We start from the raw sequence: 21,781 nt of genomic DNA on the forward strand, positions 1-21,781 counted from the left end.
AAAATACTACTTTGCATTTCTATAATGCTGGCAAAGAAAGCACTTTAATAGGCTTCTGGTTTGGAAGAGACCTCTGAGGCTCTCCAACTTGCTTTTCTATCTAGTTCAGGAATCTCCTCTGTAACACAGCTGACAGCTGATCTTCAAGACTGTGCTTTAAGTATTCCTTAATGGGTATCTCAAAAAAGCAGGTTTCATTTAGTAAGCAATTTAGTCTTTAGGAAGTGGTTATGTTAGCATTTTCTGCTATTGATCTTCCAGTCATTGGCCCTCTGAAGTTTCATATTAACAAATCCAATGAGTCTCTTTTTCACTTAGCTCTTTAAATAATTTCACTTATCTGTCTTAAAACTCAGCTCTGACTATATAGACACTCCCATTCCTATCCCCAAATACCAACCCCAAACCTTCAGCAAATTCTTATGATGTACCAAATTAAATCCACCCCCTTTAGTCTGTCATTTAAGGCCCTCCACAAACTGGCTTCAGCTTTCCTGTGCAGCCTCCTTTCCTGTGCAGCCTCCTTTCCTGTGATGCCTGTTCAAGATCCCCCATGTCATGTCAAAATGGGGGGCACCAGACCTGCCCTGAATATTCCCCAAACTTCACAAATCTACCCAACACCACACACACACACACACACACACACACATACACACACATGCTTTCTTATCTCTTTGTCTTTGCTCTTGCTCTTCTACCTTCCCAGATATCTGCACTGCCAATTTCTCCTCTTCAAAACGCAATGCTTCCTTAAAGGCTGGTCTGCATCTAATACTGACTTCATTTATTAAATGAAAGTTATTTTTGTGTTTAATATCTGTTACACAGCTTAATCTTCCTAATGTAGCTCTGCATGCCCTCTTTATACTCTTGGCAGTTTGTTCATCATGCTACTATACCAAGCATCATGGTTTATTATAGTTCATTGTTAATGGGTTTGTCCTCTGATTCTCCCCTCTCTGCTTCCCCAAACTAAATTTTGAACTCCTTGAAGGAAGATCTTAATTTTTATTCCTCTCTCTATTACTCAACTACCCACATACACACATACTCATCTATGTAGCCGGAGCTCAATGTGATTTTGCTGCCTTGCTCTCAACTGAAATGGACTTAAACTGCAGCATGAGGCAGTGAAGAGCTTCCTGAGAAAGAGGGTAAGATCAGAGGATTATCCCCTGGATATTTTCCCGTGGAGAAAAGGTTTTATCTGGAAAGAATCACCCAAGATGCAGAGAGATGAAGGAGAAAAAAAAAATGAAGACTCCCAAAGGACTTGGTCATCTCAAGAAGCCTGTGTTGCAGCCCATAGTAGTCAAGATAGTAGGGATATCCTGTTTTCAAATTTCTCTGGGGCTCGCTAGCTCCCAGGGCTCTAGAGGAGCCACTATCAGGCAAGGAGACTATGGAAAAATCCCTTTTCATAGGTTTAAGATTCAGGTTCTCCTGCCCATCTGTCCCTCAGAGAAATGTGTTTGTGTCCCTTTTTCTGTCCCTCTCCTTCACCCCCCACCACATGACATTCCAGCCTAGGGCAGGGGGAGGCCAGCAGACACAAAGCCTTCAGTGTGTGAGGTGGTATGTGACCCCCAACCCCTCCACCCAGAGGACACAATGCCACTTCTGCTCCCTGCACTCTGCCCCGCTCCCCACCACCTCTCAACTGCACATGCCAGGCTGCAATTGGTTACTGGCTCAGGACAGCCCCCTCACACTGGGGTCCCGGGGGATTTTAAGCGGGTTCCAGGAACCCCCGCTCAGTTCCTTGTCCCCCACTCTCCCAACTGCGCAGGCGCTCTGGGCCCTAGCCCTGCCCCAGCGATGGCTGCTGGGGCTCCCTCATCCAGCCCCAGTCCTATCCTGGCTGCGCTATTCTTCTCCTCCTTGGGTAAGTTGAGCTGACCCATTCTGGGGGCCCTGGGTCTCAGGTTGTCTCTCAGCAACCTTCCCACGGCTTTCGCCGCACTCCTCTCTGCAATCAAAGAGGGAGCAAGAGCAGGAAGGTGATATTCTCTGTAGAAAAATATATATACATATAGTTTGGAGAGAGGCTGTTAAGATAAAGGTATTCTGTGAAGGGAGGAGGGAGAAGAGAGTGTAGAGGGTTCCCCCAAGGTGGACTTGACTGGATAGGCATTGGAAACTGGTCCTTCTCATTCCTTAGTAGTGTAGGAGGTAACTTAACCTTGTCTCCCCAAAGAAAAGAGTCAGGGACTGTGATCTAAGGGTGGAGCCCAAGGGTTGTGGTCGCAGCTCTTTGGATCTGCTGCCTCAGTCTCTCACTGTGCATCTGTTGTCCATCATGTGGGTGGACAGAGTAGAAGGGAGGTCCATGATATTCTAGGGTCTTGTTGCATCTAAAGCTATCTTCCACAGAAGCTGGCCAACCCCTCTCATGGCAGATGCTGGCTGAGCAAGAAAAACTCAAAGCAGGGTTATCTGAATGGATCCCTCCCCTCTCCAAACTGCCCTGAAGCCTGGTGCAACAGGCAAGAAGTAGGGCAAATGGGAGAGAGTGGGGAGGAAGAGCTGGTTAGTATGTCTGAGTTTCTCTGCTGTCAGCTCCTCTAGGGCTAAACCCAGAATCCAGACTCCTCTGGGCTGTACTGGACTATTTGAAGGTACCCTGAGAAAATGTTAAGGATAGGGAATTGGAGAAGGGCATGCCAAGGGAAATGAGGAGAGGGAATCTTGGAGTACAAGAGGGAGAAAGGGTACTGTCCAGCATCTGCCCTACTCATAGAACCATTGAACAGAGCTGAAGGGCAGTGGTTGATACTTGAACAGGAGGAATAGAAGTTAGATCCAATGAATAACCTTCCTTGTTACATCTGGGATTCCCCAGAAGGTTCCAAGGCTGAGTTCCAGGAGGTGAATCACTGGTGTGGCATACTGAGGTGGGAGATTTGGGACTGTGGAGCTGGGGATGGGACCGGGGGAAGGGGAAAGGAGGCATAAGCCCCCAACACTGCTCGGTGGTCAGACAATGGGTCTCTATTTATTTGGTTGCTTCCTCCCCCTCCCATAGAACAAAAGGGTCTACAGTTGCCCCCAGCCAGGGCCAACCCACACACATAATCTCCCTGGAATGGCCTTCCTTGTATGGGTGAGTCTTGGGAGTGGCACTGGGCCAGAATGGCCAGAAGGAGGGCTCACAAGCAGAGTCATCTGAGTTTTGGGCTTGGGGGTGGGGGCAGCAGGGGTTTCCTGTTTGAATCCAGCTTCCCCTGAGAGGGGTATGAGGTCCTCCCTTCCCTGACCCTTCCCCTCAAGAGCAATTGTATAGAAAGTAGGGATTCAGCAATGAGGACAGTTGGGTCAGGGAAAAAGACTTAAAGTGTCTAGTTATCTTCATCTTTTCTGCAAGAAACTTGAGTTTTCCATTCTATGAAATACTATGCAGCAATAATATTGATCTTTAGGCATCAATGTGGAATACTCTCCCAGACACCTGTTTTCTTTTATATATGTATATTTTTAAGGAAAAAAGTAGACTGTAATGCAATATATGTTTTTTTTAAAGCTTCATAAAACTATTTCTTATAAATGTGTATCTTGAGTTTATGTTGAGTCTGATACATAGAAAATGATTACACATTAAACCGATAATATCGGTTTTGTCTGGAAGGAGACCACAGAAGAAGGAATTGGTTGGGAGCTGTCAAAACAGACTTTAGCTTTCTTTATCTATACTGCTTGCATAGTTATAAGAAGAATGCACAAGGTGTTACCTGTATAATTTATAATAAGTCTTAAAAATCGTTAAGCCTTCATCTAAGGGATAGCTTAAGAATTAGATACTGATCTAAAGGCAAAGTAAGACTCTGGAGCCTGAATCCAATGTCTGAAAGTCCTCCGGAGAACTCTGGTACTGCTGGTTTTATTTCCTTTGTCAAACATGCTGAAGAACTTGAGCCAACACAGTATTTCTACTCATCTATTCAATTAGTCCGGAGAGACCTGGGCCTCAGAATTCATCCTTTTTGCCCCAATCTTCGCTATGGTCTGTGACTCAGGCTTGACTTCCCACTGGTCTCACTCCTCCTGTATGCCTTGCTGGGCCCACACGTGCATCTGATTTCCCCTCTGTTTGCAGTGCTCTCCCCTGTCCAGGCCATTGTGGTCTACACGGACAAGGAGGTCCACGGTGCCGTGGGCTCCCAGGTGACCCTGTACTGCTCCTTCTGGTCCAGTGAGTGGGTTTCAGATGACCTCTCCTTCACCTGGCGCTACCAGCCTGAAGGGGGCCGTGATGCCATCTCGGTGAGTGCCCGGGGGAATACTGGGATTGCGTAACAGACAGGGGGCCTCAGACAACCACAGGAAAGAGAACTTGGGCTAAGAAGGGAGCGATCCTTTATGAACCATAAGCCCAACTTTGGCAAGGTAAGGTGCAAGTCTTGTCACCCTCACTGGGACCTACCAACACCAACGCTCCCTCCCCAGCCCTACCCTCTCCAGCCCAGAATCCTTCACCCTGAAGCGACAGGTGCATGCTTCCCCTCGTTCCTCACAGATCTTCCACTACGCCAAGGGACAGCCGTACATCGATGAGGTGGGGACCTTCAAAGAGCGCATCCAGTGGGTAGGGGACCCTTACCGGAAGGATGGCTCCATTGTGATCCACAACCTGGACTACAGTGACAACGGCACTTTCACCTGTGACGTCAAAAACCCACCAGACATAGTGGGCAAGACCTCTCAGGTCACGCTCTATGTCTTTGAAAAAGGTGTGAGAGGAGGTGGGATGGGAGTATGGGAGGCAGTTCAGAGAGGGGATCAGGCCTGGCTGAGAGGCTGGGGCAAGGGGCAAAATGCCCGAGCTAATGCCCCTCAGGCTCTGGGACAGTGGGCAGAAGGCAGCCTTGTTGGGATATGTTCGATCCCCAGCTGCAGGGAATAGGTATGTGGCTAGGAGCCAGAGAGACTTGTCTCTGCTCATTGCCCCACTTCCTTCCCTGCCCGCGTTTAGTGCCTACTAGGTACGGGGTGGTGCTGGGAGCCGTGATCGGGGGCGTCCTGGGGGTTGTGCTGTTGGCGCTGCTGCTCTTCTACCTGATTCGGTACTGCTGGCTCCGCAGGCAGGCGGCCCTGCAGAGGAGGCTCAGGTAAAGGGCGGAGCCCGACACCCCTTCCCCAGCCCACTACTCCCCGCCTCTGGGCGGAGACTACTTCGATGGGTGGGAGAGCCAAAGGGAAGAGGAAGCCGCCAAATCCACAGCACCCCCTTTCCCTGCAGTGCCATGGAGAAGGGCAAATTGCACAAGGCTGCGAAGGACTCTTCAAAGCGCGGCCGGCAGGTTAGCGGGACTTGGGAAGCCGCCGGGCAGCCGTCGAGGGCGGGCTGGGAACAGTCAGGCCCTACCGGACGGGTCCCTGATGCATGCGCTCCTCCCCGCAGACGCCGGTGCTGTACGCCATGCTGGACCACAGCAGAAGCACCAAAGCTGCCAGTGAGAAGAAGGCTAAAGGGTTGGGGGAGTCTCGCAAGGATAAGAAATAGCGGTTAGCGGGCCGGGCGGGGGGTCGGGAGTTAGGGGCGGAGGTTTCCAAAGGCGCTCGGGTGGTGGTCATCGAGATGGAGCTACGGAAGGATGAGCAGGGCGCGGAGCTCCGGCCTGCTGTCAAGTCCCCCAGCAGAACCAGCCTCAAGAACGCCCTCAAGAACATGATGGGCCTGGACTCAGAAAAGTGATCACCCCCCCTCCCAAGGCCCTGCCAGAGCAGGGGGACCTCCGGTCCTCTATCCCCCGTCTAGGTGCTTTCCTCCTTAGCTCCCCAGCCCTGCCCTGCCCTCACTTCCTTTTGAGATGTAAGTTTCATTCCAGACTCCATTACCCAGGCACTTCATATGCTCCCCCTCTTTCACCCCTGGCTTTCTGGAAGCCCAGTCCCCATCCTGTCTTTCACTTGCCCCAAGGACTGCGTGTTTGGTGCCTGTTCCTCTGGCGCCGAGAAGAAAGGGACCTTGATACCCCTGCCTCAAATCCAGGCCACCTGACGTTTCGATCGCCTGCACCAGCTAGCCTGTCCTTCTGACTCTCTCCTTTCTGACCCTCCTCCCTCTCCTCCTTCAGGTGGTCGAGCTCCATACTCTACCCTCCCAGCTAACACCCAGGTCACCCAGATCAGACTGTCCTTCAGGGTTTATTTAGGTTGTTAGTTATTTTTTATTTTTTAATCCGTTCTTCTTTATTTGTTTATCTGTGCCCATGCTCTACCCTCCCCCATGACTGAGTACCAATGACGTCATGTGGCTTTTGCAATTCTTCACCACCACCACCCCCCCCTTTAAAACCTTAATGGAGAGCCAGCCCAAGCAGAGGGGCTCCTGATCCTCAAACTTCAGCTACAGGAATGGTGCCCCCTGACCACTCTGGAGCACTCTTCTGGGACTCAAGGTCACGGGAATGGAGAGAGGGAGACAAAGGATCCTCACAGGTCAGGAGTTGAGGAAGGGGCAAATGAGCCTTAAGAAATAGCTTTTAAATAACCAAAGAAAAAGTAGAAGAAACAAATGGGATATAGGGGGAAAGGGAAGAGGTTGCACTCCCAGCCACAGGGGATTCTTAGGATTTTTCTACATCCTGTATATTTCTTCTCAAACCCCCCAAATGTCCTTTAATGTTTAATAAACACTGACATTTCCAGAAGCTGCTGCCTCCATCTCCAGTTTCCTCATTCTTCTGGGAGTAATCCCTGCCTCTTATGCCCAGTCCCACTCTTCCCCAACTGATTTCAGTTGTTAAGAATTTGATTTCATGATATGGGGTTACATAGTCTAATGGAAAGAACTGTGAAGCAGGCTCATAAGACATATTTGTACATTCAACGAATATCCAGTGAGTTTGTACTATGTGCTAAACTGTGTGTCAGGCTCCGCGTTTACATGGGTTATAACCGATTCCCTCTTCACCAAACTGTGTATTCTTAAAATATCTCAGCCACTCACACGCTGCGTGGCCCAGGGCTAGCTCCTTGATTTAAGTAAGCCTGTTTCTGCATTTGTAAACAACTGAGATAACAGCTCAGCTGAATTCCCAGGATTTTTGTAAGAATCACATGATTCCATGCTGTGTATGGAAACCTTTGTTACTTATAAATTGATACACAACAAAGATATTAAGGATCAGTCCTTTACAGATGTTTTTCAATCTTGCCTAACGGATTACACTTTACAAGCTAGCACTAATTTCATTCACTCATATAAACTCATGCACACAAATTTTGTTTTGTTGGTGCATTTTAGGTATACTATTAATAGCTCATTAGCTAGTTTGTTGGCATGCTAATTTAGGTACACCATTAATATCCAGAGTCCTTAAATAATTATGGAAAATATATATATGTATCTTTTTCCCTTGGTGGTCACTGATGGCAAAAAACCCAAGAGTCTCATAAGTCATTTCTTCGCCTTGTTAAGAGGTTAAATAAAAGATATTTAATAGCAGTTTTGCAAAACCCAGAGTGCTTCCATTCATTTCAAGGGCTGTCTTCCATTTCTCTTAAAAGGAAAATTAACCCAAATTCATTTTAATGTAAAAGCTAATAGATTCCATTGTGTGTGCATGCAAAGTCACTTCAGTCATGTCTGACTCTTTGCAACCCTATGGACTGTAGCCCGCTAGGCTCCTCTGTCTTCTGGATTCTCCAGGCAAAAATGCTGGAGTGGGTTGCCATGCCCCCACCTACAGTGAATCTTCCCGACCCAGGGACCAAACCTGTGTCTCTTTAAGTCTCCTGCATTGGGAGGCGGGTTCTTTACCACTAGTGCCACCTGGGAAGCCCAATAGATTCTATTAGGCAAATACAAATCAAAAATATAATGAGATACCACTTCATACCCATTAGGATAGCCGCTATCAAAAACAAAACAAAGTATTGACAAGGGCGTGGAGAAGTTGGAATCCTTGTGTACTGTTTGTGGGGATGTAAAATGGTACAGCCTCTGTGGAAAGTAGGAAGTTTCTGAAAAAATTAAATATTAAATTACCATATTATCCAGCAGTTCCATTTCTGGGTATAATTTGTTTAGATAAATTTCTGGGTATAGTTTGTTTAGATAAACAAATTAAAAGCAGGGTCTTGATATGTTTGTTAGTACACCCATGTTCTTGGCAGCATTATTCACAATGGCTGAAATGTGGAAGCAGACCAAAAGTCCACAGACAATTGATGACTAGATAAGCAAGATGTGGTATATCTATACATACGATGGGGTATTACTTGGCTGTAACAAGAAAGAAAATTCTAACACATGCTACGACATAAATGAACTTAAGGACATTATGTGAAGTGAAGTAAGGCAGCCGTAAAAAGACAAATACTGTGATTCTACTTATATGAGTTACTTATCATAGTCACAATCATAGAGACAGAAAGTAGAATGGTAGTTGTCAGGGGCTGGAGAAATGGGAGAATGGGTGGTTACTGTTTAATTTAGGATAGAGTCTCTCTTTCACAAGATGATGAGTTACGAAGATGGATAATGGTGATGGTTGCACACATTAGGAATGTATTTAATATCACTGAACTATACCCTTAAAATGGTTGAGGTAAATTTTATGGTAAATGTATTTTACTGCCATTTTTTGATAAGAAAATAAAAGTTAACAGAGTCTATATAGCTTTTTTCAGAGACATAGAGGAAGCTTAGTCACAACTCAATAAAGGTGAGATTATCTAAGGTAAAGAGTCTATATCAGTGAACCAGAATACAGAGTTCAGAAATGCATATAAGTGTGGGAACATACTATGTTATAAAAATAACATTCCAGTTCAGTGGTAAATGAATGGATTATTTAATAAAAAATATTGTTATATTGACATATGTCTAGAAGAAAACAAAGTAAGATCTTTTTTTTCAAAGTAAGATCTTTATCTTACATCATATATAAAAATAAAATCCAAATGTTAAGAAATAAAATACAAGAATCTGAAGGAGATAAGCATATTCATTTAATCCTCAAATGGGAAAGGCCTTTAAATAAGGGAGGAAGTCTAAAAATCTTAAAGGAAGTACATGAAATCTTGAACCTCTTTATTTTATTTTTTTTTTAAGATTTTATTTATTTCTGCACCCTAGAATGTAGTGAAAGTGAAAGAAACTGAAACCGCTCAGTCATGTCCGACTCTTTGCGACCCCATGGACTGTAGCCCACCAGGCTCCTCTGTCCATGGGATTCTCCAGGCAAGAGTCCTGGAGTGGACTGGAGTGGGTTGAACCTCTTTAAAGGCAGAATATATTATAAATGAAACCAAAAGACAGTTGGTAATCATGGAGGAAAATACAGTGCAAACGAAATATTTTCTACACGTAATAATCTAGTATCTCCGTTATCCCCATCTCCTGCTACTGTCCCATTTCTCTGCTTCCCTCTATAGCAAAGCTGCTTGGACAAATCTAGGGCACTATCTCCAACCTCCCATTCTCCCTTCAACCCACTGTCCCCCACTCTACTGAAATTGCTTCTGTCAAAGGACATTAGTGATGACCATTTCGCCAAATATGATAGTCATATTTCGGTCCTTCTCATCTGTTTAGCAGCATTTGACATTATTGGCCACTTCCTCTTTTTTAAGACACTTCATCACTTGGCTTTCTTGAAACACACTCGCGTGGCTTTACCCCTACCTATTTGGCTTCCCTGGTGGCTCAGATGGTAAAGAATTTGCCTGAAATGAGGGAGACCTGGGTTCGATCCCTGGGTCAGGAAGATCCCCTGGAGAAGGGAATGGCAACCCACTCCAGTACTCTTGCCTGGAGAATCTCATGGACAGAGTCTGGTGGGCTACAGTCCATGGGGTCGCAAAGAGTTTGACATGACTGAGCAACCAACACACATACACTTTTGGGAGATGCAGCTTCCCAGGATGCACTAACAGTAAATAATCTGCCTGCCAATGCAAGATATGCAAGAGACATGGGTTCTATCCTTGGGTCGGAAAGATTCCCTGGAATAGAAATGGCACCCCACTCCAGTATTCTTGCCTGGAAAGTTTCATGGACAGAAGAGCCTGGCAGGCTACAGTCCATAGGGCCACAAAGAGTTGGATATGCCTTAGCACAGCATGTGTGACTTAAAGTAGAGATGGAAACAACCAGAAAGACATCTTTTGTTCGTCCCACATGGCATGTTTGTTTATTTAAAGCTACATTTGGTCATCACATGGCAACAATTATGCTGAACTGAATATTGTTTTTTCCCTTTAGATAGAGCCTGAATTCTCATCACTCTCATTTCCTTACCTGCTTGACCACTCTTAACATGAATTGGCTGCTCTGTCTTAAAACATCTAAGAAACTGGACATTTATAAGTGGGAATGAAGTTGGCAGAAGGGAGGCGTAGTCAGACTACAACCCAGAGTTTCTCACAGTTCCTCAAACAGGCCACCAGACATCGTGTTCTTCTCTGGCTATGTTAGTTACTCATCAAACTCAGAGTCCCACGGAATTCTTTGTTATCTAAAGACTAAATGGTAGGGACTTTCCTGGTAGTCCAGTGGCTAAGACTCCATGCTCCCAATGCAGGGGACCTGGGAGGGAACTAGATCCCATACGCCACAACCCCTGGTCAGGGGACTAGATCCCATACACCACAACCAAGGCCCAGTGCTGCCAAATAAACAAATATTGAAAAAAAATAGTAAATTGTGTAGGACTTCCCTGGTGGTCCAGTGGTTAAGAATCCGCCTTGCAATGCAAGGGATGCAGGTCTGATCCTTGGTTGGGGACTAAGAACCCACATGCCCTGGAGCTACTGAACCCACATGCTCTGGAGCCTGCCTGCCACAACTAGAGAGTTCAGGTACTGCAACAAAAGATCCTGCATGGCATAACGAAGATTCTGCATGCTGCAGCTAAGACCCAACACGGTCAAATAGACAAAAAATGTTTTTTTAAAGAGAAAGACTAGGGACTTCCCTGGTGGTCTAGTGGTAAAGAATACGCCTGCCAATGCAGGGGACACAGATTCGATCCCTGGTCCAAGAAGATTCCACATTCTTTGGGACAACTAAGCCCAGCTGCTACAACTACTGAGCCTGCACACTCTAAAACCCATGCTACACAATGAGAGAAGGCAACCACAACAAGAAGCCTACGCACAGCAACTAGAGAGTAGCCCCACTCGAGGCAAATAGAGAAAGCCAAGTGCAGCAACAAAGGCCCAACACAGCCAAAAATAAGAATTTTTAAGAAGGCTAAATTGGGAAGTTCAGTTCTGACAACTTGTATAATAACAAAAATGGGAAGAAAGGGAGAGAGGAATAAAATGGTTACTTAGACGAACACCTAAAATCAACAGAAAATATGCTAAGTTACAACAGCCCTCATTTCTGTAATTGGTTAAGAAGCCACAACTGACATCTCTGAACCACTTCCACTACTCATTTCTTATTTCCCATGTCTTCAGCCAGAACTTCAGATAGTCAGGGTTCTTTACGTGGTAGAGTGATCAAAGCTTCCTTTTTTTTTTTTCCTTTGGTTGCTATGTTAACCTTTACTACTTGGCAAGGAAATGCCCCCAGAGACTCTCCTGGGTTCCAGAAATGCTTTCTTTCTCACACTATGTAGCAGCATCCCAATCTCCCCTAGGGAATCAGGATCAATCACACCAGCCAGCCAAGTCATCACTTTTTTTCTTTGCTTCTTGATTCAGTGATATATAGAACCCCAAATGACGAGGTGGCAGATTCTTCTAATTCAATGGAACCAGAGTGTCTAAGGGTAGAAGCAGTCTCATTTTGGAGCCTAAGTTCTCCAAACCAACAGAGCTCAAAGTTTCTAGGAGAAACAAAAATTCTGTAAGTGGATTATTAGGTATACTAATGAAAGAGCCACCCCCGCTTTCAGCCCCTGACTCCGGAACCCTTATATTCCGGCCATGACGGGGACAACACCATGTAATGGTCCCTGATTCAAAGCTTATATTGCATCTTGTAAGCCAGAACTTCGTACTTTCAGAGCATTGTCTCCCAATTGTTGCCACGACTGTTCAGTAAACCACTCCACATTTAAAATAAGCATCTGCTTTCAGATGAGGTACATGGAGAGATCACTTAATTTAATGAGCATAGGTACATTTCCTTTGCTACGAAGTAAGTTCCTTGATTGGACACAACGCTATGGGGAATGCCGTAACTATGAATAAGGCATATCTGTGAATCTACCAATGCTGGTGCTGGCAGCAGCATTTTGAGCAAAGAGAGCAAATTCATGTCTAAAATGTGCCTGTTTCAGTGAAGAGAAATATTTGCCCTCTCCATGATGAAAGAAATCCAATATAATTAACTTGACATCAAATGTCTGGCTGATCCCCACAAGAAGTAGTACATGTCAGGGACTCAGTATTGGCCTCTGCCATTGATATATTAGGCATTCAACTTCGGAGTCATCTGGAAGATTTTAAGTTATATTTATCTTTCTAGTCCTGAAGCCCTCCTAATATTCACCACGTAATTTAGTGTATTCTTCTCTTAGAAAAATGGAATTAACAAATATGACTATTAATGACTGGATCACCAGGGAAGTCCTGGTATAACTTCTTAAGAATCCGGCTGCCTGTGCAGGGGACGTGGGTTAGATCCTTGGTCCAGGAAGATCTCACATGGCTTGGGGCAGCTAAGCCAGTGCACTACAGCTCCTGAGTCTTGGAGCCTGCCAGCCGCAACTACTGAGCCTGGTGCTCCTGAAGCCTGCACACTCTAGAGCCCGTGCTTTGCAACAGGAGAAGCCATAACAATGAAAAACCAGTGCACCACAAAGCACAAATCCTCCCCACAGCTGGAGAGAGCCCCTGCCACAACAAAGACATAGGACAGCCAAAAATAAGTAAACAAGTTACACTGATGTATCAATAAGATTACAAGTTTGGGAATCAAATGCACAACATGCTGATAATAGCTAATAATACTGTATCATATACCTGAATGTTGCTAAGAGAGTAGATCTTAAATTTATCAGCATAAAAAAGGAATTGGTAATTATGTGATGATATATAGTAGTAGCTAATACTATGGTGGTAGTCATTTTGTGATTTATAAATGTGTCTAATCATCATGCTGTATACCTTAAACTTACACAATGTTATATGTCAATAAAGCTTGGTGATGGGGCGGGTTATACTAAAATCTATGTTATATATTCCTTCCCAGAAGTTAGTTTGCTGTTGTTGTTTTTTTTACAAATATTTATTTACTTATTTATTTGGCTTCACTGGGTCTTAGTTGCAGCATGCAGAAGCATTAGTTGCAGCCTGTGAGATCTAATTCCCTGACCAATGGTTGAAGCTGGGTCCCCCTGAATTGGGACAGTAAAATCTTAGCCCCTGACCCACCAGGGAAGTCCCAGAAGACAGTTTTGATGTATTGAGATAAACGGAACATGTAATGTTTGCAAAGTTCTTGTGAGAAATTCGATGAAGAGCAGAGAGTATCTTGTCCATTGAGCCAGGCTCCATGAGATAGTGGAGTTTTTATTGGTTCTCCTCCCTCCTGGTTAGGGACACACAAGAAGTAAAAGGGATCAGAACACCTTCTCAGGAAGCATCACCCAGTGTGGGTGAAGCTACATGTGTGGTCTCCCCAACAAAAGCAGGGAGTCCAAGTCTGAGCAGATGTGTGCACACACAGTGAGAGAGAGAAGTCTTATAAGCTGAAGTGATGTGTGTGAATGTTCTTTAACATTGCTTTAGGGTAGGATAAAAATTCAGCAGAATCTCCAATTCACTTAAATCTTTTTGCTTATTCTCAAAGAACCAAAAATTAGGAATCATCTAAAGAAGGAACTCGTCCCTGTTTTTGGCAAGATCTAAAACAGAGATCAAACCACTCATGCTTTAATTCCTGCTGTGGCTCTCTGTGACCTGGGACAAATCACCTGACTGCAGAACCTTGAGTTTTGTTAAGTTGATATCTACCCTATGGTGCCTTTAAAAGAAACTGAAAATAGAAACGATATCACTAAGTACTTGGCATGGAGTAGAAGCTCCACCCATGTTAGTTCCTAGTCATCCACGCTCTTCCTCCTTTTTCTTCCTCTGTTCAGCGAAGCAAGTGGGGGACCTCTCACCCAACGTGCACTCAGGCAAGAGGGCCTAACTCGCCCACAGGGTAGATCTCTGTCTACCGCTGTCTGCTTTACAATTCAGACATCGTCACAACACAGGCATGATCCTGCAAAGGCTTTCCTTTCTGGGCAATAAGTGTGGCTTCCAGGTGAGCCCCCACTATTTATCCTGTGGTCTCTCTCTGAGTGTCCAGCCCTAACTTACAGCTTGGCAGCAGGTTCAGGGGACTCTTTTAGAGAGAAAAGGCTTGGAGGCAGGAGGAAGATGAATTCCTGAATCTTCAGGCTAGTGCTGGGCATGGCTTTTCAAAACCTTAGAGCAATAGCTCCCAAACCCCTCAGACCCACTGTCCCTTTTATTACCCAGAAATGATATTTGTATATAATATAAAGTATAAACATAATTTTAGAAGGTAAATATAATACTCTAACCACAATCTAAAGGTGAAATAAAAATTAATTTATAATAATATTATAAATATTTTAATGTGTAATACTCAGACATAACTAGACTGGAAGCATATAATGTAGTAGTCAGAGACCTGAACCTACATGTAGAATCACTATCAATACAACAGCAACAAATGCCAACTGGTGGGTTTGCATAGGTATCAGTGACTCAGATACCATACGCAGCACTGTTGTTGATGACATAGATTTCTGAAATGGTAAGCAATTCATGGCAAAGTTCTGAACAAAACAAATTATAAATCCCCTCAATCTACATCTTAGTTGCATTTCTGGGAAATTCAATATTTAAAATGGTGCAGAAAGTACTTTGGGTTTATATGTAAAATCAGGTTGGATTCTAGGTACACTCAAATTGTAGCAGGTTTTTCACATTAATATCCAATGTTATTTTTCCTTATTTTTAAAATAATTTTATTTATTTATTTATTTTTGGTTGGGCTGGGTCTTCACTGATGCAAGGGATTTCTCTACCTGCGGTGAGAGGGGGCGACTGTTCATTGCAGTGCACAGGCTTCTCACTGCAGTGGCTTCTCTTGTTGCAAGGCACAGGCTCTAGGCGTGCAGGCTTTAGAAGCTGCAGCTCGTGGGCTCTGGAGTGTGGGCTCTGTAGTTATGGCGCACAGGCTTAATTGCTCCCTAGTACATGAAATCTTCCCAGACAAGGGACCAAACCCCTGACCCCTGCACTGGCAGGTGGATTCTTATCCACTGTACCACCAGGGAAGTCCTCAATGATATTTTTAAAGGTCATGTGGGATGTGGGCCAATTTTATCTTGTGCAGCACTATCCTGGTTATTGCAGGTTACTAACCAGGTTATAACATCTTTTGCTCCTGAGCATTCAAAATGACGAAACCCTCCCCATCCCCTCCCCACCCCCCCAATATATCATGACGATCGAAAAATACCCCCTTGGATTTCCAAAACATCCCCTAGAGGGCAGTACATCCTCCTGTTGATAACTCCGCAAGCCATCCTCCTGTTGGCTTGGGGAGCGAGACCTAGCGCCCTCCCAGGAGTTACAGTCTGATTTCATTTCATAATGCCCACGTCTATTCACCTTTTAAAAAATGTATTTATTTATTTTTGGCTTCAACAGGTCTTAGCTGTAGCTTGGCATTGGGGCTCTAGTTGCAGCTCATAGGCTCAGATGTCCCGAAGCATGTGGGATCTTAGTTCCCTGACCAGGGATTGAACCCAAGTCCCCTCCACTGAAGGGCAGATTCTCAACCACTGGACCACCAGGGAAGTCCCTTCTATTCACCTTTGTATCCTAATGTGAGTCTGTTGATCTTTCCTCCTTTCTGAGCATGCATATCAGCCCTGCCTCCCAAGTTCTGAGCCCCATTTCTCTATTCATTTCACTCCAAACAAACTTTAATTCCAGAGAGCCTTTCCCTGTGTTCCTTGGAATACCAGGAGAGGCAGCTGGATGAGATCAAGCCAGTGGTAGAGCTCTGGGAGGAGTCTGGCAGAACAACCACGTAAAGCCAGAGCTGGTGGTTCTCTAGAAATATGAGAGATTGAGAGGGTCTAGATCTTACTTGTGTGGGCTGTGAGGGACCAAGTAGGTACGCCTGGGCTCAGCTAGGGGCAACTTGGCCCTCTCTACCCTCTGTATTAGGCTAGACAACATCCTTAATAACCAAGGTCTCTACCCCTCACTTACCCAGTCCTTTATCAAGGTGGTATGAAGAACACAGATTCTGGAGACAGACTACCTGAGTTCTGATTGTAACGCTCTTATTCACTTGCTTTGGGAAGGTTATTTAATCTCTCTGGGTCTCAGTTTCCTCATGTGTAAAAGAGAATAATATGTCATAGGGTTGTAAGAATTAGATGGGTTTACGTATGTAAAAGTGCTTGGAACAGAGTCTGGCACACAGTACTTTCCAAATCTAGATATTACTATTGTCATCACCATTCATGCCCTGAAGGTAGCATAAGGCTATGGAGTTACCCCAACTTGGGGGTCGAACATCCCTGAAGACACTAACTATGAAGAAACCTATGTTAACAGAACATTATGTGCAGGTAAGAATACTCAGATGATCTAGGGAAGAAGGCTCTCTTGCTTCATTCTTAAAGGTCTAGGTTGTCAGGGACTAAGAAAGGCCTATTTGTAGTAGCAGTAGTAATTGTACAACAAGGGGAGACTAAAATGCCGAGCAGGAGGGAGGGCTGTCAGTGTCACCCCAACCCAGTGGCTGGAGGAGGGAAGCAGTCAAAGAGGGAATGCAGAAGCATTTCCTGCAGCCTTGTGAACAAGTTGACTTTCTGTCCATCTGTGGATTGTGACTTTCTGCCTTTGCAGATCTGGAGTCAGGACTGCCACCCAAACAACCAGAACGGAAGGTACCAGTGATGTCCGTCTCAACAAACTACCTGACCCCCAAAGCCTCCATTTTCAGGGGCACGGAGAGCAGGGCATTAACACTGGAAGACAGCACCCACCGCAGACAGAGTGATTCCAGTGAGGACTAGTCCTCAGGGATGAGGACAGCAGGAACAAAGAAGCTGCCAGGAGCCACTCCCACTGAAAACAACTCCAGAAATAGAGAAAACAAGACAAGAAGGGCAGTCAGAGAGAGAGGCAGAGGTGGACAGGAAGGGACTTCCACAAAGGACAATAGAACAGGGGTTACTTGTAACAGCAAATGATGGAAGAGATCAGAGTAGGAAAGGTGGCTCTATACCGGGGCAAGTTCAAGGAGAGGGCAAGAGTCCTATGAGCAGTGACCAGCAGCTAAGTCCCTGAAAGCAGCTAGTCCAGGGAAGCAGAATCCTTGTCCTTTGGCTACCTGAATTTCTCCTGAGACTTTCACCTCAAGTTTGGGCTTTGGGAACATATCTCAAAGTTGCCCTTGCTCAGATCTCCAGCCTTCCACTCTTGTCAGGACTCTACTCCTAGCTCTGCAACTGAAAAAACACCGAAAGGTGTGATAGCTGCATTTGCTTTCTTCCTTGACTGTTTCTAATGTGTGTGTCTCCTACCTAACCACTTATAAAAGCGTTCACCAATCCCTCACAGAACTTGCAGGTTTTGCTCCACAAAAGAAAGCACTCAGGAACAATTTCTCAGCGATTAGTTCTGAAGGATCCTGTTTCCAGCAGTAGGAATTAGAGGGCAGAAAGACAGAATTCTAGGGCCCCAAGAAGGAGTTACAGATATGTCAGAGACGAGAGGCTCAATTTGAGTGCTCCATGGTAGAAGTAGCCTGGGCAGATAGAACGCAGCTTTCAGAACTTTTATGGGAACTGCCACTTGTTTAGCAAAAGCTGCCCAAACCTTTCTTTCCAGTTTGAACTATCTTTCCCAAAGCAACAGATGATGTTTTGCTACCATGCCCTTTCCTTAAAACACGCATGAGGACTTCCCTGGTGGTCCAGTGGTTGGGAATCCACCTGCCAATGCAGGTTCAATTCCTGAGCCAGGAAGATTCCACATGTCACAGGGCAACTAAGCCCATGAGCCACAGTGACTGAGCCTGAGCTCGAGAGCTCACGTGCCACCGCTGCTGCCTAGAGCCTGTGCTCCGCAACAAGAGGAGCCGCCGCGACGAGGAGCCCATGCCCCGCAACGAGAGAGCAGCCCGCACTCGCCTCAGATAGAGAAAGCCCAAGCGCAGCGACAAAGACCTGGCGCAGCCAAAAATAAATTAATTAATTTTAAAAATTAAAACATGCATGAGGACAAGTGTAATACTCTGGAGCAGGCAGTGGTGAAAGGGGGGAAAAAAATCATTTCAGCACCATGCTCCAGATCAATGTGGTAAAAAAAACAAATCAGCAGATATTCTCCAAGCGGCGAGCCTACAGGAGAGCGCCGGCGCCAGAGAACGCCACCACTGCTTAGCCGCGGTCAACTCTCTACTTCCCGCCTGGGCTTCCCAGGTGGCGCAGTGATGAAGAATCCAGCTGCCAATGCAGGAGACGAAGAGACGCAGGTCGGGAGGATCCCTGATCCCTAGATGGGGAAGCTCCCCTGGAATAGGAAATGGCAACCGACTCCAGTATTCTTGCCTGGAAAATTCCATGGACAGAGGAGCCTGGCGGGCTGCAGTCCATGGGGTCACAGAGTCAGACACGACTGAGTGACTCAGCACAGCAGACGGTCAAGTCTCAGAAGTCTGTATCACCAGGAACAGGAAACACCTGTTGTACTTCAGTGTCCACAGGGGAAGACCAAGGTGCAGCACATTCGATCCCCATCTTGTGTCCATGAAACAGAACAGGAAGTCCTCCTGTTTTACCAGGACATACTGGACACACACTGGGTGTGACAATGAGGTTATCCTTTTATTTGTCCCTGAGTCCCGGACTAAAAGCCACCATCACTGCTATACTGCACTCAGAACAGATTTCAAATGTAAAATGGGTTGTTGTGAAAGTGTTAGTACTCAGTTGTGTCTGACTGTTTGTGACCCCATGGACTATAGCCCCCTAGGCTCCTCTGTGCATGGGATTCTCCAGGCAAGAATACTGAAGTGGGTCGCCATTTCCTCCTCCAAGGGATCTCCCTGACCCAGGGATCGAACCCGGGTCTCCCCCATTGCAGGCAGATAAGATTCTTTCCCATCTGAGCGACTGCTGCTGCTGCTGCTGCTAACTCATCTCTGTCATGTCTGACTCTGTGTGACCCCATAGATAGCAGGCTCCCCCATCCCTGGGATTCTCTAGGCAAGAACACTGGAGTGGGTTGCCATTTCCTTCTCCAATGCGTGAAAGTGAAGTCGCTCAGTCGTGTCTGACTCTTAGCGACCCCATGGACTGCAGCCTACCAGGCTCCTCCGTCCATGGGATTTTCTAGGCAAGAACACTGGAGCGAGTTGCCATTGCCTTCTCCATCTGAGCCACTAGGGAAGCCCAAAATGAGTTGTTAGGCATGGATAAACTTTGGGATATAGGTTGCCTCCCAGGGATATTGTTCCTTGCTTCCTACTCAGAGCTGTGCATGATTTCAACCTCTGTATTCTTTTTATTTTTGGCTGTTCCAGGTCTTAGCTGCAGCACTCAGGACCTCTAGTTACAGCATGTGGGATTTAGTTCCCTGCCCAGGAATTGAACCCAGGTCCCCTGCACTGAAAGCTCGGAGTCTTAGCCACTGAGCCACCAGGGAAGTCCCTCGACTTCTATATTCTTAAATCAATACTAAGAAGTGAGGGGAGTGGGAGAGAGAAAGTATTCCTTGTTTGATCTTTAGGCATTTGTCTTCTGGTTACAACACATAAGATTCCTTTCTCAGCCGTCATTTTATTCATCACTTAAAATCTTCATCGTGACTGCGCTGCTCTCTATTGACCCAGACTCATCTACTTCTCCTAAGTCTGGTAAAACAGTGGGAGGTGAGGAGGGATGTGGGAGAAGACAACACAGGAGGACAGTTAGCACAGGTCATTCGGGGACCGGGAGCAAGGAAGATGGGGTTTGTTTCCAGAGGCAGAGCCCCCGAGCGTACACTGAGCTGGAAGGGGAAAGAGCAGGAGACAGCGCCCTTGCAGGTGCATGCCGGGGGTGGCAGCAGCAGCAGATAAAGACTGCGTGGGTGGTGAATCAAGGTGAGGACGAGGTCAGGGAACGAAGGTAGGAGGGGGCTTCGGTCTGCAAATTCTCAGCCAGCATCAGTTTCCTGAGCCACCGTGGCATCTGTGCAGTTGCTCTACCACCTCCCTGAGGCCAGCTCAGACTTACGTTCATATTCCTCCGGAGAAAAATACAGAAGTAGAGGTCAAACGGCTCCACTTGAGGGTTTTTTTTTTTTTTTTTTTTATTGTTTTCATAGTTGTTACACATGCTAAAATCACATAGAGTGGTTATTCTAATTCTGCTCTGACTCCACCATGAGGCAGGTGGGAACTATAGGGGTCACTCGATTTGTGTGGCCTCTGAGGGTATCTAGACGTGAGGGGTTAGAGGTAGGCAGGAATCCCCAAGAATCCTTTACATAGTACAGCTTTATCAGCAGTAGCTTGTGTCTTTAGGGACCTCCTCCTCCTCCTCCATTTTTCTTTCCTTCTCAGATCTTCCCCTTTCCCTGCCTGTGGCCCCTGAACCTCTTCCATGTCTGCCCCTTATGGTTCTCGACTAACATGATGAAGGAAACTTTTCCTTGTCCCAGTCTCCCATCCTCGGAACTAATCTACTCAGCATGCACTAACATGGAAGCAGCTTGATTTAGGTCTGCCGAGGGGAAAGGGAGGCTCCAGTTCCCACTGAGGCTTAGCTCATAGGAGGGGAGTTGAGGTGCTGATGAGAAGGATGTGAAGGGGAAAAGATGCTACCTGAAGTGAAACTTTTGTAACCAGTGGAACAGTGTATATGCCCCACCGTTGGGCACCCTACTCTGAAGGCATTCCCCTCCCTCCCACATTATCAGGGGTCCCTCTCTCAACCTCAAATCCTCTTGCTCTTCAACCTCATAGGGAAGGCATAGGTACTGATCAAGTGGCTGTATCTCCAGGAGAAAATGGTCCACCCTTAGACAAGTGGCTGCCTTTTAAATTCTTCATCTTGCCTCTGTTCCTCGTGCCTCTACAATGACAATGGCTTGAGGGGCTGGAATAAATAATGTATAAGGGTTGAACTTGCCTCTATGAGAGGCTAGTGGAACAAAGAGACAAAGACACACGGGAGTCAGAGCTGTGGAAAAGGAGAGGGGAGGGAGCAGGGTGTGAGGAGAGGGTAAGGCTGGTTATTCAGGAGCTGGGATCCTTTTTCCTTTTCTGGAATCGCCGGAACTTGCCCTGAATAGCAAGGGCAGCCTTCTCTGTTTCTGGTGCCGTCAGATCAATGTCAATCTCCTCCTCCTCCTCCTCAGTCTTCTTGGCACTGCCAGCTTTCCCTGCAGACAGTTGAAAGTTTCATTAATAAGGAACCCTGAATGGCCCCAGCCCTTTTCCCCAGGCCCCAAATACAGTGGTTGAAGTCCACTTTCTGCTTAGACTCTGTGTGGGCCCCCAACTTTTGCTAGGACACAGAATGTCTAATAATCTAGGAGTTTGAGTCAGGGTACCTGGGGTGAGAATTAGTTATAGTAATTATTCAGGAGCTTTGCAACTCTTAAACCAAGATGACAAATGTCTTCTGTCATCACTTATTCCTAAATGCTTCCTTGGTGGCTCAGTGGTAAAGAATCCGCCTGCCAGTGTAGGAGACGCCAGTTCGATCCCTGGGTTGGGAAGATCCCCTGGAGAAGGAAATGGCAACCCAATCCAATATTCTTGCCTGGGAAATCCCATGGA

General features: G+C 46.0%; 2 protein-coding genes across 5 annotated transcripts in view; one reads left to right on the plus strand and one right to left on the minus strand.

The window, feature by feature from the left end:
- Positions 1 to 1,776: 1,776 nt before the first annotated feature.
- MPZ (myelin protein zero) lies at positions 1,777 to 17,008 on the plus strand. Of its 3 annotated transcripts, none has more exons than XM_061120287.1 (6): positions 1,777 to 1,888; positions 4,097 to 4,263; positions 4,517 to 4,730; positions 4,973 to 5,108; positions 5,240 to 5,300; positions 16,855 to 17,008. In XM_061120287.1, the coding sequence occupies exons 1-6, from the start codon at positions 1,822 to 1,824 to the stop codon at positions 16,903 to 16,905; spliced, it is 696 nt and encodes a 231-aa protein (XP_060976270.1). In that variant the 5' UTR covers positions 1,777 to 1,821; the 3' UTR covers positions 16,906 to 17,008. The 3 variants fall into 3 exon arrangements, with proteins under 3 accessions (XP_060976270.1, XP_060976269.1, XP_060976268.1); XM_061120286.1 differs by lacking the exon at positions 16,855 to 17,008 and adding an exon at positions 5,402 to 6,643; XM_061120285.1 differs by lacking the exon at positions 16,855 to 17,008 and having other exon boundaries at positions 5,240 to 6,643.
- A 3,044-nt stretch (positions 17,009 to 20,052) lies between these two features.
- The window catches only part of PCP4L1 (Purkinje cell protein 4 like 1), a 37,303-nt gene continuing 35,574 nt past the window's right edge, over positions 20,053 to 21,781 (minus strand). Inside the window, exon 4 of one of the 2 annotated variants that reach the window (XM_061120288.1) lies at positions 20,053 to 21,381. In XM_061120288.1, coding sequence (XP_060976271.1) covers positions 21,236 to 21,381 — 146 coding nt within the window. In that variant the 3' untranslated portion in view covers positions 20,053 to 21,235. The remainder of the gene's footprint in view (positions 21,382 to 21,781) is intronic. The other variant, XM_061120290.1, reaches the window with a different exon arrangement.

This window comes from Dama dama, chromosome 20, assembly GCF_033118175.1.
Source record: "Dama dama isolate Ldn47 chromosome 20, ASM3311817v1, whole genome shotgun sequence".
NCBI lineage: Eukaryota > Metazoa > Chordata > Mammalia > Artiodactyla > Cervidae > Dama > Dama dama.

Excerpts from the sequence above, each read along its gene's own strand:
- MPZ (XM_061120285.1), top strand. The coding sequence starts at position 1,822 with ATGGCTGCTGGGGCTCCCTCATCCAGCCCCAGTCCTATCCTGGCTGCG. Across the intron at positions 4,731-4,972 it reads GCTCTATGTCTTTGAAAAAG|TGCCTACTAGGTACGGGGTG; the intron begins GTGTGAGAGGAG and ends GCCCGCGTTTAG. Across the intron at positions 5,109-5,239 it reads GCCCTGCAGAGGAGGCTCAG|TGCCATGGAGAAGGGCAAAT; the intron begins GTAAAGGGCGGA and ends CTTTCCCTGCAG.